The sequence below is a fragment of the Taeniopygia guttata genome, chromosome 3 (assembly GCF_048771995.1).
Source record: "Taeniopygia guttata chromosome 3, bTaeGut7.mat, whole genome shotgun sequence".
NCBI lineage: Eukaryota > Metazoa > Chordata > Aves > Passeriformes > Estrildidae > Taeniopygia > Taeniopygia guttata.
In genome coordinates, this window is record NC_133027.1 from 31,819,702 (window position 1) to 31,837,474 (window position 17,773).

A 17,773-nucleotide genomic window follows, 5' to 3' on the forward strand; every position below is an offset into this window, starting at 1 on the left:
TTCTGTTCTGGGTTACATTTTCAGATTTATGGCTGTCTCTCCTTCTGTTCAACTGCAGTTGGAAAGAATTAAAACATTATTTTCTTAAGTGTATGTATGCACACCAACATATGCTTGTTAGCTGTTTAGATCAAAGATCTCCTCTTTTTAGTGCTGAACCAGGAATAACGCAAATGTGTTCAAATTTACTATGATTTTAAACTATGCACATATTCTTACCTGCTTGTTTTAATCTGGAAAACAGACATACAACACAATTGACTGTAGTCCTACATCACCTTCTGCATCATAAGTATTTAAAGCCCAGGCGTTTGTCAAGTTTCATTGAGACAAACCAATATTGTGCTTCCCTCACACCCAATGGCATATCTCCAAAGTGTACAGCCCAGCTTTAGAGCTTAGTACCTGGACAGTAGCGGGGGATTTTTTGGCTTTAGAGACTCATGTTGTTGATAAGCTGAGGTGTTATGCTTTTGCTTTAATTGAATGATAAAGCAATCTTTGACTATGAGTAATAAAGCATTGCTATTTGGATAATATCAAGTATTCATGTGTCACCATAAAGATATTTCAGCAGCTGGTGACATACTTAAACCAATCAGCCATAAATTAAAGTATGAGAACATGTTTATTCTTCCTCCTTTCAAAATTATTTGGAAACACTGGGCTTCCCTGATTTGGAAACACTGGACTTGCCTGTTTGTGAGATTTTAGGGAAGAGGGGATATATCCCAAGCAGTATCAGATGACATTGTGCCACGTGCTCTGCTGTTGTGTTAGTGTAGTGAGGCTCACTGATTTACACCAGATAAGGATCTGCAGCGCAGCTACACTGCAGAGATGTCTTCAGAAGGGAAACACTCGTGGCCCTACTAAAGCTTATTTGGTCTGTTCTTGTCCATTTCTCCAACTTCTGGCAATATCATTTGTAAACACAGTTCTCCTGTGAGCTCAAGAGAGGCAGCTCCTCACATCAGTCTGCAGCTCTGTTTTGCTACTCTATTAGCCTTTAGAATAATTAAAATCACCATTTCTGTACAAGAAATATAATTAAAATAAGAACAGAGACATTGTCTTGTGGCTGAATTTCTGATATCCAAGCCTCAGCTCATTTACACATTGAAAAATAACCTGAAGCATCCTAGATCAGTAGAGGGTACTCAACTTTGGTCATTTTCTTATTGCAAAAATGGCTTTAATTCCCCAAAGTTACAGTCTACAGTGAAGGCACCTGATTCATCATCAGCAAATCATTATCAGTTTTAATAAGCAGTTATGCTAAAGAGTGAGAAAGCTATTATATAAACTTTTTTTGCTGTTAAAATGTTATGCTTAGGGAAATCCTTATCATTAAAAATTGCCTGAGAAGCATATTAATGTAAACAACTTCTACAAATCATGCATCTTAATTGGATAAGAGTTTAAAAAAGAGCAGGGTGGAGTGCTGGATTGTACAAAGTATGCTTGATTATCTTAATCATCAACCCTGTTGATTGGAGTCCTCCAGGAGCTGTTATTAACATAAACCTTGCTCTGGGTGACCTCTTATTTTCTTTTCCTGCCATTTGTGTGACCCTCGTTGTTCCAGTGGTGTAATAACCCAGGCACACACAGATGTAAAAATCTTCAGGAGTACACTGCTAGCCAAAAGCAACTGAACCTGTCAGCCCAAGTGTGCCAACCTTGCTCCTCTTGCATGTGCACAGTTCCCCATGACAACTGGAGCTGCATGTGCAAAAACATTTCAGAAGGAAAAGCTCATCAGTTTGGATGAACTGTGCTTTGAGAAGAAAGAGAAACTTTCCACTGTCTGAACCACCAATGCATCTGCCATAGTGGTACTGGGAGGTGCTAACTGTGAGCTTGGACAGCCAAAAAAGTGACAGATTGTGGTAACTCTGGTGTAAGGCCAAATGCAGCTGTGATTGGAAAAGGATAACAAGATGGGAAAAGGCAAGAAATGGCAAAGGCTAATGCACCTCTGCTCTACCTTGGAAGGAAAGGGTTAGAATTACAATAAATCTTAACTTGCTCATCAGTTCAAATGCAGCCTTGCTTAATTTTGAAGAGGGCCAGATTTATAAACAGTGCAAGATTTTCCCATTGTGATGTAAATGTTGTTTCTCATTCTCATAAGTAATTCAAAATTAATGATATTCCATTATTTTATATGTAGGACAGAGATATTTGGAATGTATCATTTCTTCAGTCTTCAAGTCCACAAAGCACGAAGTCTAATGATTTATTCCATCACATGCCTTTCCAATTATGTTCTGATCTTCTGTTTCAATTGCTAAGAAACTAAACCCAAGTTATTTCAAAGCCTAGATTTATGATTAAGTTGGCAATAGGCCTTCAAATGAAATATAAAAACATAAAAATCCTGATCTTGTTTGGGATGCCTGCTTCCAATTTTTGTCCACAGAAGACCAAAACCTTGTAATTTTACAGCTGCCATAAGAAAAAAATAATCATTCCCCAGCCTGTATTAACCCTGACAGAGATTTGCCTTAACATTTTGACTGAGTGCCCTGACTACTAAAACATTACTTTTTACACAGTAGTATGGAATTCTTTGTCTCTCTCTGGTTTTGACCTACCTGAACCAATCCAAAATAAAACAAAGCTGTTGTGTGTACTACTAGAAGAGTTTTGTTTCAATGCATTATGTTTTTTTTGGAAAATCCTTTCCCTTTAGACTTTATTAGATTTTATATTTATTCCCTTCAAAATCATCTTTTTCTTTGAGGAAGTAGGAGTCATTAGGATATAAAGATCAGTTTGAAACATCACTATTTCAGTAAGTGCAAAAGTAAGTGTGAAACCCCATCTACATTTTCTTCAATGTCTTTCCTTTTTTGAAAACTTATAGTGTACTTAAAAATCTACAGAAACTTGTTATGGCTGGTAGAAAATCATATATAGCATTTTTAAAAGCTGCAGTTCTTTTAGGATCCCAATGCACAGAGAGGAATTTACTGTATTTGAGCTCAATATAATCAGTTGTTATATTGCTTAAGTAGAAGAAAAAATTGCTTTAGTAGAGACCTTAGTTAATTTTGAGACGCTATAACCATGCATAAATTTCTAATGGTTCTAGAAATGGTAACCTTTTCTCAAGGAATAAACAGAGATATTTCACATTGTTTCCACAAGAAAAATCTTACACTCTTACTCCACCCACCAAAAAAAAAAATTTGAGAAAATATTTTCTTGCTCTTTTTCTCTCTCAAAATAGATGTATCCCCACAAAGTTTCTCTTTTTAGTATATCAGTATATTTAGTATATATTTTTTGTTTCCCTTTAGTGTTTGTGGGTGAGAGAAAAATTTGATTTCTATCTCTTACACACAAAGGCACCATGGAGTAGACAGACTCTCAGAAACATGCTTTCAGCACACAATAAATTTTCTTATCTTTGTATCCCTGAGCAAGCATAGCACCTAGTAATGTCTAACAATAGTGCAGGTGATAAATACAAAACTGCTTAGCACTGGTAGGAACCAGAAGAGTAAACTTCCAAAAAAAATTACCTCTTTCCAGCTCCTACCAGCAGTTTTGTGATACTATTTGAACTGACTTGAAACTGTGGAGTAGCCCTTCCAGGATCATCAAGTACTTTTTGTCCTTGCCAGCTCTCCATCAGAGGCCCTGCCAGGGTTAGAGTACAGGAGAGGACACACTCCTGTGTGTGTGGATCAGCTTCTGGAAGATGCCCGTGACAATTTCACTGTATTTACAAAGCGTATCGCCCATCTGTACACACCATATGTTTTCCAGAAACAACAAACTTTAGTCAAATGAAATGTGATTAAGTTTTAACAAAAAAAGGATTTTATTGGAAGCAAAGAATTTTTCATGCTTCTCAGACCTTCTTTCCTTCAGTATCTTTTACCCTATCCCAAGGAAGAAACTTACTTAGGAGAATCAGATGCAGGAATGGCCTGGATGCCTGCCATCAACCCTCATAAATTCAGAGGCATCATCTAACAATGTGTAAACCAGATCTGACAATTCATGATTTAACTATCACTATAAAAGTGGTAGTTAAATGACAAAAATGTGTATTCTTCCTTTTGTCCAGTTGGCTTCCTGTCCATTTTATTCTTGACCTACACAGAATTTCCTACAAGGAAATGTACCACAGGACAGCCAACTATTAGGAATTATTGTTACTATATGGGGAATCTTTTCAGTTTTGTACTTAATCCTTTCTGAAGTTGTGCAATAACACTGCCCATGGAATTAAGTTGAAGTTTCTTGTAGTGGAATAAAAAGAAAAGCTTAAACAATCACACACATTTTTCCATGTTATTTTCTAATAAAAATTGTGGCATTTTCTTCAGCCACGCTTTAGCAGAGGGATCTCATTCTACTTTTGTGACTTAGGCATTCAATATGGGATTTACAAAACCAAAAATAAAGACACTGAAGAAAGCTCCAGAAGTGCTTTCAGTGTAATGTAGCTACACAAGCTGACATGTTTTAGGAAGGAATACTGTGTTTTCAAATTGTTCTGTGGCAGCAAAAGCAATTAATTCCCCAATGTTTCAGTGGACTGCACTAATTATAATCTTGTAAAAAAACATTACGTGGCAGAACATTAATAATGCCATTTGTTCAGGTAAATTAATGCCTGAGTTGACACACTGGCTTGCAGAGTTGTAGGGTCTCACAGTCTAAAAGCATGCAAAATGTTTACTGGGGAAAAGTCAATATTGCATCAACCCTAGCCTTGCAAATATTCCTTTATTTAATTCATTTGCAGTGCTTCCTTAGTGGTACCACAGGAGCCCTCATCCTGCAGGAATAACAAATTATTGGCTGACAAGGAACAGCTTACTTCTGGACACAGAATTACATTGGGCTGCCAAATAAAACACAACTTCCATCCTTTTCTTTTTGATGGGCTGTTTAAGAAACTCCATCAAGTACTTGTCTTCTTTTGTGAACAGACGGATTTTTCTTTTTTTCATTTCAAAACTGGTATTCCAGAAGAGTATCTAAGTTTGTAATTCCATACAGTACATATGTACTATATCACTGCATATTATTGAGCTGCAGATTTCCTTAGGGTATGGAGCTGAATTGTGCTCCAAGCTCTATTACGGCAACTCTGTTGACCTCAAGGTTATAATGAAAAATCTTTTAGAATAAAAATTGCATAAATACATGTGGATGCTTTTAAGATAGTCAGTCTTAAAGAAATTTGTCTTAAAGACAAAATTTCTAAGTACCTTCATTCACAGGTTGTACAGGGAAAGTTATGCCTAGGGTGGGCATTAACTTATTGCCTCACAAACAATTGCATAACCATTGTATGTAATTACACCTGCATGTACCTTAACCTACTGCTAGGAACAGATTGATTTCACACTCAAAATCTCAGTTCCTTCACCTGTATATTACAGCAATGAGAATATGTCTCCCAAAACTTTTAGCCTTTAAACTAAGAACTAATTTTATGGATGTGAATATGGAACATTTTTTACTAGCTGTATGAATTAACTGTGCTCTTATGCTCAATATCCAAAGTCTTTGAATATTTTGCTCTGATATTTTTGCGTATTATTCAGTGTTTGAAAATATTTAGTAGCCAATCTTATCTGATACTTAATGTTATTCAGGTTAGACTTAGACCTTTCACTGTGAAGCTCTGAGGACTGTGTACTACTTGTAGACGTGTAACCATCCTTGGGAGGAGGATCCCAAGTTGGGCTTGGGGTATTCAGATGCTCAAGGTGGATTGTCAGACACAAACAGAAGTGATAAGTTTCCTGATGTTTAAGTGTCAGTTATATGTAACAGGTATTTTTCTTATTTGCCATTTCTAGGAATTTGTCATGATTGTTGTCTTTGGTTTGGAATTTATTATTCGTATCTGGTCTGCTGGGTGCTGCTGTCGATACCGAGGATGGCAAGGAAGACTGCGTTTTGCAAGGAAACCATTCTGTGTAATAGGTGAGTGTCCCAGCTCTAGCTTGTTTTGAGATAAACATCTTCCCTCTCCTGTTTTGTTTCTGAATGAAAACTATTGGAATCAGACTATATTTACAGCAACAAGCTGTAAGTCCAGAATTGCTGTGTGTCAACTCTCATCTGCCCAGGGTTTCTTTAGATATAAATCATGACATCTCTAAAAACCATTCAATCCACATTTCTTATGTTCTCCAGAAGACATTTTCCTATGAATCTCATACAACTGGCCTATATATTGGACAAATGAGGGGTTGAGAGCTGATCTCATTGAAAATCAGAGATGTGTGTTTTTAATGGACACACTACATCTTGCACAAACATGCATAGGTACCACATACATATGTGTGCATATCACGTTCTTCTTATTTAACCTCTGTAACCAGACACTGAAAGAAGTTTGAAAACCTCCCTAGAGACATCTTCTGACAACATTGCTGCTTCCTGTCTTGCTGTTCTCTGCATGACAGTCCACATATCAGCTCTGCAGTGACACTAGCATAGGATACAGTATCTTCTTCATTATTTCCTTTACATTTATGTCAAGACACTATTCCTGCCCTTCTTTTCTCTAGAATATGTCTGTTACAATGGTGAATAGACTCACAACCATTCAAACCCCTATTTTGAAAAGGGGAAAAGAAAAGGAAAACCAGTTTCCTAATAAAGGCAGAAATCAAAGATCAAGCTCATCTGATAATTTCTTATTTTTCTAATGGTTTGGAGAAAATTCTTTTTATAGATCATCTGTGAAACTTCAGGATATCAATATCCCGACTTCTCTGTCAACTTCCTTCTTCTCTCCAGCCTTTAATTTCATCTGCCTATATCTCCATACAACTTATGGATCAACTGGGGCAGGAAATATGTCCTTCCATACATCTCTAGAGTAGCTAGGACATGGAGTCATGTGCCTACAGCCATGAAACACATGGGTTTCAGTGTAAGCAGTAGATGAATGCCATCCCGGTCTAAACGGGAGCTACACAGTGTTCCTTGGCATGGCAGACCAGTAGACTGGTTAGGGTTGATGTGTAGAGCATGTTTTTTTCCTTCCACCTCATTCCCTGGTAAATCCACACTTTGTCCCACTGAGTCACCCCTGCAATGGAGAAAGTTGCATGAGGAGGTAGGAAGCCACCCCAGATTGTTGCTCCCCATCCATCTATGCTATTTTATGAAACTGTGGGAGAGGGGCAAGTATCAGGTCAGGCATTTGGGTTTTTTTGGGCAGCAGGGGGGGTGGGTACATACCTTTCCAGGTCACACAGTTGCCCCAAGATTTCCATGCCAAGCAGAAAATGGAAATCACAGAACATGGCTACCTTCCTTAACCAGACTTGCCATTATTCCAAGATTTTATGATGCAACTTGAAATTTAGCAGTAGTCAGATTTTGTCAGGGCACAATCATAAGAAAGCACCACTGTTATTTAGTAAAATTAACTTACTACAGCAATTTAGAACTTACTAAAAAAACCTTTGAAGATTTTGAAGTTACTTGAAACATTTGATTTCTCAGAGTGTTTGTTCTGCTACTTGTGGGAATCCAGGGCATCCCTCTGGCTGCCCTGGAAGGTCTGGGACCCTGGCAGGGGTTCAGGAACCCCCCTGTAAGAGCCCCAGGAGACACTGTCTGTGATCTCTGTCCATGGAAAAGAGTTTTCAATCTTACAGGATGAATTACAAGCTCTGAGTGTTTGATATAAGTAATAATCAGTGTGGCACGGGTGCAAAAGTAGAATTTTAGGATTCTAGAAAAGGGGTCCAAAGGGGACAAGATGGAGGAAATTGGGCATGTCTTGTCCTTTTTCTTCTTCTTCATGCCCTCCATGTTTCACTGTAGTGTTGGCATTTTTCTATAGGTTTAGGCAGGGGACACACTGTTCAACGTAGGTGACAGATATTGGCACATTATTGTAAATATAGCACACGTAATTTCTGGTATATAATGTTTGTAACATCCCACTGGGGGCAGAGCCCTGCACACTGCCCTGCAGGACAGACCTGCGGCAGGGCAGCAGAACATGTTAGAGATAAGCAAGAATAAACAAACTTGAAAACCAGCACAGATGAATTACCACTTCTTCTTTGGCAGCAGGGCTGAAAGACAGAGACTTTCTACAATCTTGGGATCATTTAAATACCACAGATTCTGTCAGCTACTCTTAAAAATGCCATGGTATAGAAACACTAGCAGTTTGTTTGATTCTGCTTTTGTGTCTCCTCCATTTCCTGTCTCCACTCAATGGCAAGTCTTATACCTGTGATTAACTTCGCTCTGAGGTGTTAATTCTCAGCAAAACTGAATGCAGGAGTTCTCCCTTGTACAAAATTCTGCATATTTAAAAGACGTAGATGTGGTGCTTAGGGACATAGTTCAGGGGTGGATTTACCAGTGCTGGGTTTGCAGTTTAACTCAATGATCTTAGAGGTCTTCTCCAACCTAAATAAATTCTATGATTCACAGGGGGACTGTATAGATTTCCATGCTTTCCTTAAAACTACTCATATCTACCCTCCTAATGTTGGTGAAATAGTTCAAGCAGGTCTTCTGGCACAAATCATCCTGGGGGGGTGGGTTTACTTCACTTGATTATGGTATTTCCTTCTTTCTCTGAAATTCACCTGTGTCGATTTCCTCTCAGGGTTCTGAAGGTCAGGGTGACCCTGAGATTGTAAAGAGTCTTTGCTTCCCTAGCCTGACACAGCCAAAGAAGGAGTGTGGAATGTGTCTGATTGCATTTTCAAGGTTGTTTATTTCTTCTTGTCTATAACATTCTTTCTCTGACCTGCTGAGGTCTGTCCAGAAAGGAAGCCATGGCCATCGGCCCCTGAGCCTCCGGTGGCTCCCACCTTATATTCTCAAAACTATGTGTAGTATGTTTACAATTTATTACCAATTCCCATCACCCGTGTTAGACTGAGAATATCCACTTTGAAGCAGTAGGAAAGTGTCACCATCACACCAAGACATGGAGGACAAGACAACGGAGAAGAAGGCTAGGACACACCCAAATTCCTCCATCTTGTACCCCTGAATTACATTCTAAAACCCCCAAAATTCTACTTTTCCACCCTGTGTTAGTTCAAATATCACACTAATAAAACCCTTGTGGCTTGTAATTCCTCATACAAAATTACAGCTTTTTCCACAGGCTAAAATCGAAGTCACAGATGTTTTTGACTTCATGTCTCCAAGACCTCTGCCAGGGTCTTGAGACAGTCAGGGCAGCCAGAGAGATGTCCTGGACTCAGACAGACGTCTCTTCCTATTTAATGTATTTTTATGTAAGCAGTCTCTGGCCTTAAAAGTAGTTTTTCTGTCCCACTTGGAACTCTATCACTTGCAAGCAGAATTAATTAGTAGACAACAGTCTGTTGCTTGTGGATGTCTTCTTATGCTGATGCACTGGATGGAAAGGAAACTTGTTCTGCAGCTTCTGGAAACTAAACCCATAGCTTGAATTTCTTGCCATTGACTGTTCAGCATGTCTCTTCTTCTGTTGATTGACTTCAGTCTGTTTCTGGATTTCAGCATCCCAGAAGAGAGTTTCTGATGTTCTGATGTTCAGCATCTTTCCAGATTTGATATTTTGAGGAAAAACCAAGTCATCTTGCATCCCTTGCTACATTAAGTAGTTATTTTCCTGACACCTGGCTTTGCAGTCATGGCAAAGTATGAGGCAGCAGCAAAGGTCAGGTGGCTGTGTTAGCCAGAGCACAGTCAATAGATTATTATCTCCCTTTACTCATTGCTCATTAGACCACATCCAAGATACTGCACCCCATTTTCCCCCTCCAACACCATACCTGAAAGACCTTAAAAAACTAGAGTGAGTTCAGTGTAGCCACGACAATGATCACTGCTGGAGCAGTTGTCCTGTGAGGAGAGGCTGAGGGACCTGTACATGTTCATCCTGGAGAAAAGACAGCTTCAGGAGGAACTCAATTAAATCAGTGCTAAGGTCTCCTTAAGAGAGATTCCATGGCCAGTTTGGGCCTATTACTTTTAATTATTTACTTAGTCATCCATTCAATTATTCTTTCCGTTTATTGTTACAGTGGAACAATAATATTTTAGAAGACTTAGTCTGTTTACTATAAATTAAACATGCTATGTATCTCTGACAGATCTTTTCCCTGATTATTTTTTTGTGATTAAACACTAATCACATAGGGCACTGTCCTAAGGGCTAGAAATAACAAATTTGAAGATTACCCCAAAGGTAGCATTTAGACAGCCTTTATTTTTTCCATTAATAACCTGACCAGAGAAGTTTTATTCAGAGCCAAAGCTCTGTGTTTATGTTAGTGTGCCTACAATGTCACTACTCTGACAAATTAATTCATCAAGCATCACTGTGTGCTACCAGGTTAGTAATTACATCTATCAAATTATTTGACAGTTCTGTACCCTTATTTATTTCTGTAAAAATGGGAACAACAGTGTAGTATTAAAACTTGCTTTGTCCCATGTTACCTGACATCCCCCATTTTCTCTGATTGTATATGATATGAGCTTGTGTACATAACACAAAGGGCACAGCAACACATCCTTACAGGCACGTAAGGTACTTTAATATGTATAAACCCCTGAAAATCTTAAATGTCACAGGTATATCACTCTGGAGCATGGCAGAACAGTGTTGCTGTGTTGTGTTGCTCAGAAGAGCAGCAAACCAAGCAATGTATATTCTAACTGCTGTCTGGAGCTTCTTGAGATCAGGGATGCTGACACACCAGGAAGAACTTGATGACTATGCCTTAGCTCACTGAAGATCCTGAAAAGAAAAGAGGACATATCTAACTGGGAAGCCATTTGGGGACACTGAAATAAATGAAAAGTCCATTGTCCTTCCTCTGGCAATGGGCTCCCAGATGGTGGTATGTTACCTGACAGAATTAAACTTCTGGCCATTCTCCTATGTGTATCAGAAGATTTGCCATAACAGTGAGATCTCAGTCTGTGGGGGCAGCTTCCACCTGGGGCACTGTAAAAATATTTAGGAATAATAACAAACTCTTGGTCAGAAGAGTAAGATCCTGCTGGCCTCACCTGCATGTCTGAAGTCCACTGAGCTTTCAGAGGAATTTCTTTCACTCCACTGACTCTGTAAGAGACTTTGGAACTCCTGTGTGAGAAAGCCCAAGAAAAGCAAGTGAATTTTTAACATAGAATCATAGAATATCCTGAGTTGGCCCACAGGGATCATCAAAGTCCATCTCTTGGCCCTGCACAGCACCACCCTTAAGAGTCCCACCATGTGCCTGAGGGCACTGTGCAAACACTTCTTGAACTCTTGTCGGGCTTGGAGCTGTGACCCCTTCCCTGGGAAGCCTGTTCCAGTGCCCAGCCACCCTCTGAGTGAAGAAACTTTTCCTGATATCCACCCTAAACCTCCCCTAACACAGCTTTAGGCCATTCCCTTGGATCCTGTCACTGTCACCACAGAGATCAGTGCCTGCTCCTCCTCGTCCCCTCACGAGGACGTTCTCACTGCAGTGAGATCCCCCTCAGTCTCCTCCAGGCTGAACAGACCCAGTGCCCTCAGCTGCTCCCCACACAGCTTCCCCTCAAGGCCCTTCACCATCTTTGTTGCCCCCCTTGGACAGTCTCGAATAGTTTAATGTCTTCTTACATTGTGGTGCCCAAAACTGCCCCCATCACTCGAGGTGAGGCTGCCCCAGTGCAGAGCAGAGCAGGAAAATTCCCTCCCTTTCCCGGCGGCGATGCTGAGCCTGATGCCCCCCAGGACAGGGTTGGCTCTCCAGGCTACTAGGGCACATTGCTAACTCTAATGTCTAAACTTTATTCAATTTAAAGTTAGGGATGGAAACTCCTATAACAGAATTTTTTTACTTTAAATTTGAGCATACTTCTAGCAATATTACATTTCTCCAGGGCAACTACACTTCCTGGTGGTCCAGGAGAGTGAAAGATTTCATATATTTCAGTTAGTCCATTAGCAGTTTCACCACAGCTGCTTCTATTTTACCTCTAGTCAAGCTACAGCATGATGCAGATGTCAAAAGTTCAAATTTTGTTAGGGCTGCAGAATGAGCAAATTCCCAACAGGAAGCTTAAGTCCATTATCTGTAATCAGGCCCTTGAACTTCATAGCTGGCAAACCTTATTTTAGAACATTAAGTGATAGCAGTGACTGTTGCTTATTACTGGATCTATTTTTCATTAATTAGAGTGGTAATGAACCATCATGTGGCACTTTTGTCAAACCTTTATAAACAAATCCATATCTAGTGTGTTACAAGATCTTCTGGACGTTTAATTTGAATTATTTCAATATATTTGTGTAATGACACATTATGTGTCTGTCACCTTGGTATTTAGACACATTATATAGTTTAAATACAGACAGATGGTAAACCTGCTGCTCATGATAAACAATATAAACAGGCCCTTTCCAGTGTAATTTGAACTCTAAATAACCCAGAGATGGTCTGTAATTAAGTATATCCTTGACCAAGAAGACATATCTCACATCACATCTCATTATAAATCCCAGAAAAAAAAGTTACAGCAAATTTCACTTCTGGGGACCTTCTGACAGCCAAACTTTAACTCATCTCAGGCACACACTGCCCACTTCACTCCAGAAAATACTCTGATAATAATAGCAGTAGTAGTAGCAATAGTAGTAGTAGTATTTAGATTTCAAATCCAAATTTCCTCAGATAATTTTAGCAGCCATAATTCTGTGCTATGAACAGAGATGCTCTTTAGGCTAGATTGGTCCCAAATCATGTAGGTTTTTAAAACTAGTATTTAGTGGCATATCTTCATGTTTGACAGTTCTGGCAATGCAGTTTTTAGAAAAAGGCAGAAAAAAGAATGTCTGTTTAATATCATCTCTGGGCCTTATCCTTTCACACTTTTGCTGACTACTACCCTTGCTGCTGGGTAAGGTAACATTTGCTGGGATTAAAGACATCAGGCTCTGATCTCCTCTTTCTAGAAGTTGCATGTCTGCTATTCAAAGGAAATCTAGTTTGGTACCCTGAAGTTTCTTTCTGGTATGAGCTAGAGAATGCAGCAGCCTGGGTTTGTTCATGCTGTGGTTTTTTGATCTTAGACTAATGTCATTATTGTGTTTGTGACACAGAGTAGATGAGTCCCCACCATGAACTGGGCAGCCTGGGACATGAAGACTAAAGAGACAGGGTTGTGATAGAAAGGCTGTTACAGACAAGGACATTTTATTAAAAAGAATTGATTTGTAATAATAGAATTCTTGCATTAGAAGGCTATAAAAGATATTTTCTTAAGCATTAAATCATTATCCATTTTGAACAAGATTAATACAACTCAGTACCTGCACTGAAATGTTTAGCAATTTCTAGTTCAGTTCTCTTTTGCTAGGAAAGTGTCCTAAAGTGAAATATCACAGTCATATTATTTAGAAATAATGAGGCTCCTGACCATTCTCACCCAGATTGTGTATATGATTTAAGCAGTCTTTCAAATTATTATTTGTCTGTTATATTTGAATCTCAGAAAATACATTATAGTATAATCATAAGGATAATTATAAGGATAATGGTAATGTTAAAGAAAAGGATTATGATAATAATAATTATATTATATTAAATTTTATCTATTAAAAATATTATGTTATATAAAAGTGTATCATAGCAATTCCAGTGCTGTTTATGAGCATGGAAATGTATAATAAGGAGGGAAGCAACTGACAGACCAAAAAGCAGTCAAACTTTTCTGGTCAAAGTCTGTATGTTCAGTTTTGCTCACATTTTTTAGGGACTGGCTTTAAACTTCTTGTAACTAGAGATACCCAGAATATGAAATTGCTTAGAAAAATACCTTTATTTTCATAATCTGCCTGTATCTGATTTGATGTTCCTATCCTGCCTTACTATGCTGAATTCCCATCATATCCATGGACAAGATAGTTTCTCAGATACCATAAGTATGTGTAAGTTTGCCAATTCAAAATTAAGTAGTTATTAGTATAAACACTGGTGTGGAAGTTAGAGGTAGACAGGATTGTGCCAAATCCACTTATCTGACTACTTGAGTGTATGGAGTCTCAAAAGTAGTAAAATAGTTTCTTTTTCAAACTTTTGTCACTCTCAGCATCTAAAAAAAATTATACTTTTTAATTACATGAACAACATATGAGAACATAGCTGATATGCAATAAAATTCTCAGCTTTCTTGGCTTCTTTCCAGATGTTGTGCTGCAGATCATCTGCTTCAATGTATGACATTCTGTGTAACTCTCATTTCAGATCATGCTCAGCTCTTACCTGTAGCTTCTCTCTGAGAATAATTGCTTCTTTGAAAAAGTTCTGCTTTTGCAACAGTGAATTATACTTTGCAGGCAGAAATCTTGATACTTTAGGAATATTTTTACATTGGTCCAAAACAATCCTATTAGACTAGGTGTTCATATTTGGGATTTTGCAACTGCCCATTACTTAAATTTATTCCATGAATGCCCTTGGCACTCATGTAGCCTCTCACAGGACTGTGATACCCCTGGCTTGCAGCATTGCTTTACTTCAAAAGACATTTTCAGTGTATCTCCTATATTACTAATATGCCCATAATTATTCAGGAGTGCCTTGTCAGCATGTTACCATGAATTTGAATGCTCATACTTTAGTGTGAGACATTAGATAACTCTCAATCTGATTGTTTGAGCCATGATTAACTCTCTCATAAGTATAAGTCAATCAAATCCTGCTTTCTCTCATGATGTCCCAGCCTTACCCCTGTCAGCCCAAATGAAAACACTAGAAGACGTCTAAGTGGAGTAATTGCATTGGCATTTACTTCAAGAATCTTTCCAGAGTTATTTGAAAGCAGCTACGGGAAACATATTGAGAAATTATAAAGAGAGGGAAAAGGAAAAGGAAAAGGAAAAGGAAAAGGAAAAGGAAAAGGAAAAGGAAAAGGAAAAGGAAAAGGAAAAGGAAAAGGAAAAGGAAAAGGAAAAGGAAAAGGAAAAGGAAAAGGAAAAGGAAAAGGAAAAGGAAAAGGAAAAGGAAAAGGAAAAGGAAAAGGAAAAGGAAAAGGAAAAGGAAAGAATATTTCAGTTGGAAGAGAGATACAGTGATCATCTACGTCCAATTACCTATCCAGTTCAAGGCTAACCAAAAGTCTTAAGCATGTTATTAAGGACCTTGTGCAAAAGCCTCTTAAATATGGTATTCAAGGGGCATTGACCACTTCTGTAGGAAGCCTCTTGCCATGTTTGACAATTCACTATGTAAATAAATAACTCATAATGTTCAGTCTCTAGACACCTCTAGGTATTGTATTGTGGAAAACTACCTTATTCACGATTACCTGTATTAAGTCCACTTTCACCAATTCTTTTGCACAGATAACATTTCCTTTTTCATTCACCCTGCAGCATATGAGCAGGCAACATGCTGCTATTTCATATTTCCATTTCTTTTCTTCTTTTAGTTCATAATTATCTTGCTTATAACTGCTGAATGTTGTGATTTTATTGCTCTCTTTGCTGAAGACTAGTTTATTTCTCTTCAGGTCACCCCTGTGTGAATGAGGTCTCTTAGCCAAGGCTTGGCGCACTCGGCTAAGAACACTAGTTTCATTTTACTTGACTGTATTGTTGTTTAGAAACAAAGACTTTTTCAGTTGCTTTAGAGGTAGTGTTTATTTCTTCACATGCAGTCCTCTGGCATCTACTCAGCTTTAATTTGTTAACTGTCAATGCTGACAGTTTTAAACATAAGCTTTGCCCACTGATACACTCAATATAATCAAATTGATTGCCAGATGTCTTCATCCAGCCTTGCCACTAGCCTATTAGAGATCACAAAGCTTGAAGAAATGCAGCTTCCACAGATGTTTCCATTCTTTAACATCCCCTCAGAGAACTGCATGTTGCCACCAGCGCTGCTGAAGCGACTGATGGGCACAGTAGTCCAGTGGGAGTTGCAGGAAATCTCTATTTTTATGATCAAGACTCAAATGGTTACATTCCAACTGCTACATTAGAAAAAGACTTGTGTATAAGAGAGAAAAATACAGGTTTTGATTCCTCCTTTTTACACCTGCTATATTAAATACAACAGTTAGGAAGGATTTGACAATGTAACAATATTGTTACACAGTGTAACAGAGTTACAGCATTTGCATTTCAAGTTTAATAGGGCCAAGTTGAAATATTTGCATATTTCTAGATGGCAATTTGGGCATGTTCTGCACATTTTAATTTCCTCCCAACTCTAGCGCTTAAGCACCAGGTGCCCATAATCTGTTGTTTCCCATTAAAGAAAAATTACATTTTTAATCTTTAAGCCTCTACTTATAGCTCTGGAAATTGATCTTTGTCCTTTTGTGATATTTGATATTGCTGTCAATAACAGATCCAAGGAAGGTGACCATCAGATCCATTTTACATCAACCTATGGAAGCTCCTAAATGGTGTAAAGGAAGCCACTCAGTTTCACCCTTGCACTGTGCAGTACTGGTGCCCCAATATATTTATGTGACCACCAGGGCAGCAGCCACAGCAAAGGCAGAGCTCCTTCAGTGCTGGGCTCCCCTTTGCCAGCCTCACAGTGGAGACTGTTTCATTTCAGATGAAAATGTCACAAGGCAGAGTGGAGAGGTTGTCACACAGAGTGACATATCTACTGTATTTAAGATCTCATTTCCTGATTGCCCCTGTTGGGTTTGGGAGAGTGATACCAGATTATGGGGTTTTTCCTTTCTGACAACCACTGAACAGAGCTTCTATTTCTTTCTTCATGTCCCCTACACTAGGAAGTCTCAAGTGTGGCTGTGTAAGATGCCCCACACTAGTGTTCTCCAAATTATATAAACCTTCTTGCTGGCACAGTACTCCCTCTTAGGCTACTCACACACAAATTGCAGGTGGGATGGCAGCTGAGGGCAAAGAGTAGCTGGAGATGTCTGGCTCTGTATGTAATCTGAATAAACTCTATTTACAGAAACAGAGGAGTCCCAAGAGGCACTCACCAATTGTGCAGACCTCCAAAACAGCTGTATAGGTTAGAAATGCAAGTTCTGTTTTTAGGCAGCAGGTAGAGGTTTTTGCCTCTGAAGGGAGGCTCAGTAAACTGAATGTAGGAACTCTTTCAGCCAGCACTGGGGGACCCATGTTGCTGCCTTCAACATCTGTGTTAGATAACAGCTAGATACTGGATACCTTCTGTATCCCCACCACCCTGTGAATTTGAAAGCAGATTTTTAATGCTCTCTTCCCTCTCCACCTACAAACAGGCTTTTCCTGTCATCAGAGACTTGTTTTTCTCTCCCTGCTCATTTCAGGATCTTTACTTGTCAGTTTTCACCTACACACCATGGATTTTTCTGTTCCCACATTGTTTTGGCCTTTCCACTTCCATGCCACTGTATCAACTTCACTGTATCCACAGTCTGGGAATGTGTTAGATGAACATTTCCAGACCCCCTGCCCACCTTCCCCTGCCTAAGGTTTTAGAGTATGATGAAAGGGCCATGAAAGTGCACATTCCTGCCTGTAGATTCCTCCCCTTGTGGCTGCAAGGATCCAGTGTAGACATCGCAATGCTTCCCTGTGGGGCTGGATCACACAGGAGTCCTGACCGGTGTCTTTCCACTTGCTGACTAGTACCAGAGACCCCTAAAGATGATGTTAATACCTATAGCTCAAAATAGCCAATTACACACGGAGTAATCAGTGGCTGAGTCACTCAAGAATTTGGATTCCCCTGAAAAATCTAATTCCAGCAATTCAGGGGAAAACATCCAAACTTGTCTTTAATTTTCCCTGGTTATT

At 39.0% G+C, this 17,773-nt stretch overlaps 1 protein-coding gene across 2 annotated transcripts in view; it reads left to right on the plus strand.

The window, feature by feature from the left end:
- Nucleotides 1-17,773, plus strand: part of KCNQ5 (potassium voltage-gated channel subfamily Q member 5) — a 279,196-nt gene that overhangs the window by 201,792 nt on the left and 59,631 nt on the right. For both annotated transcript variants that reach the window (XM_030267452.4, XM_004176865.6), the window contains exon 3: nt 5,835-5,961. In XM_030267452.4, coding sequence (XP_030123312.1) covers nt 5,835-5,961 — 127 coding nt within the window. The remainder of the gene's footprint in view (nt 1-5,834; nt 5,962-17,773) is intronic.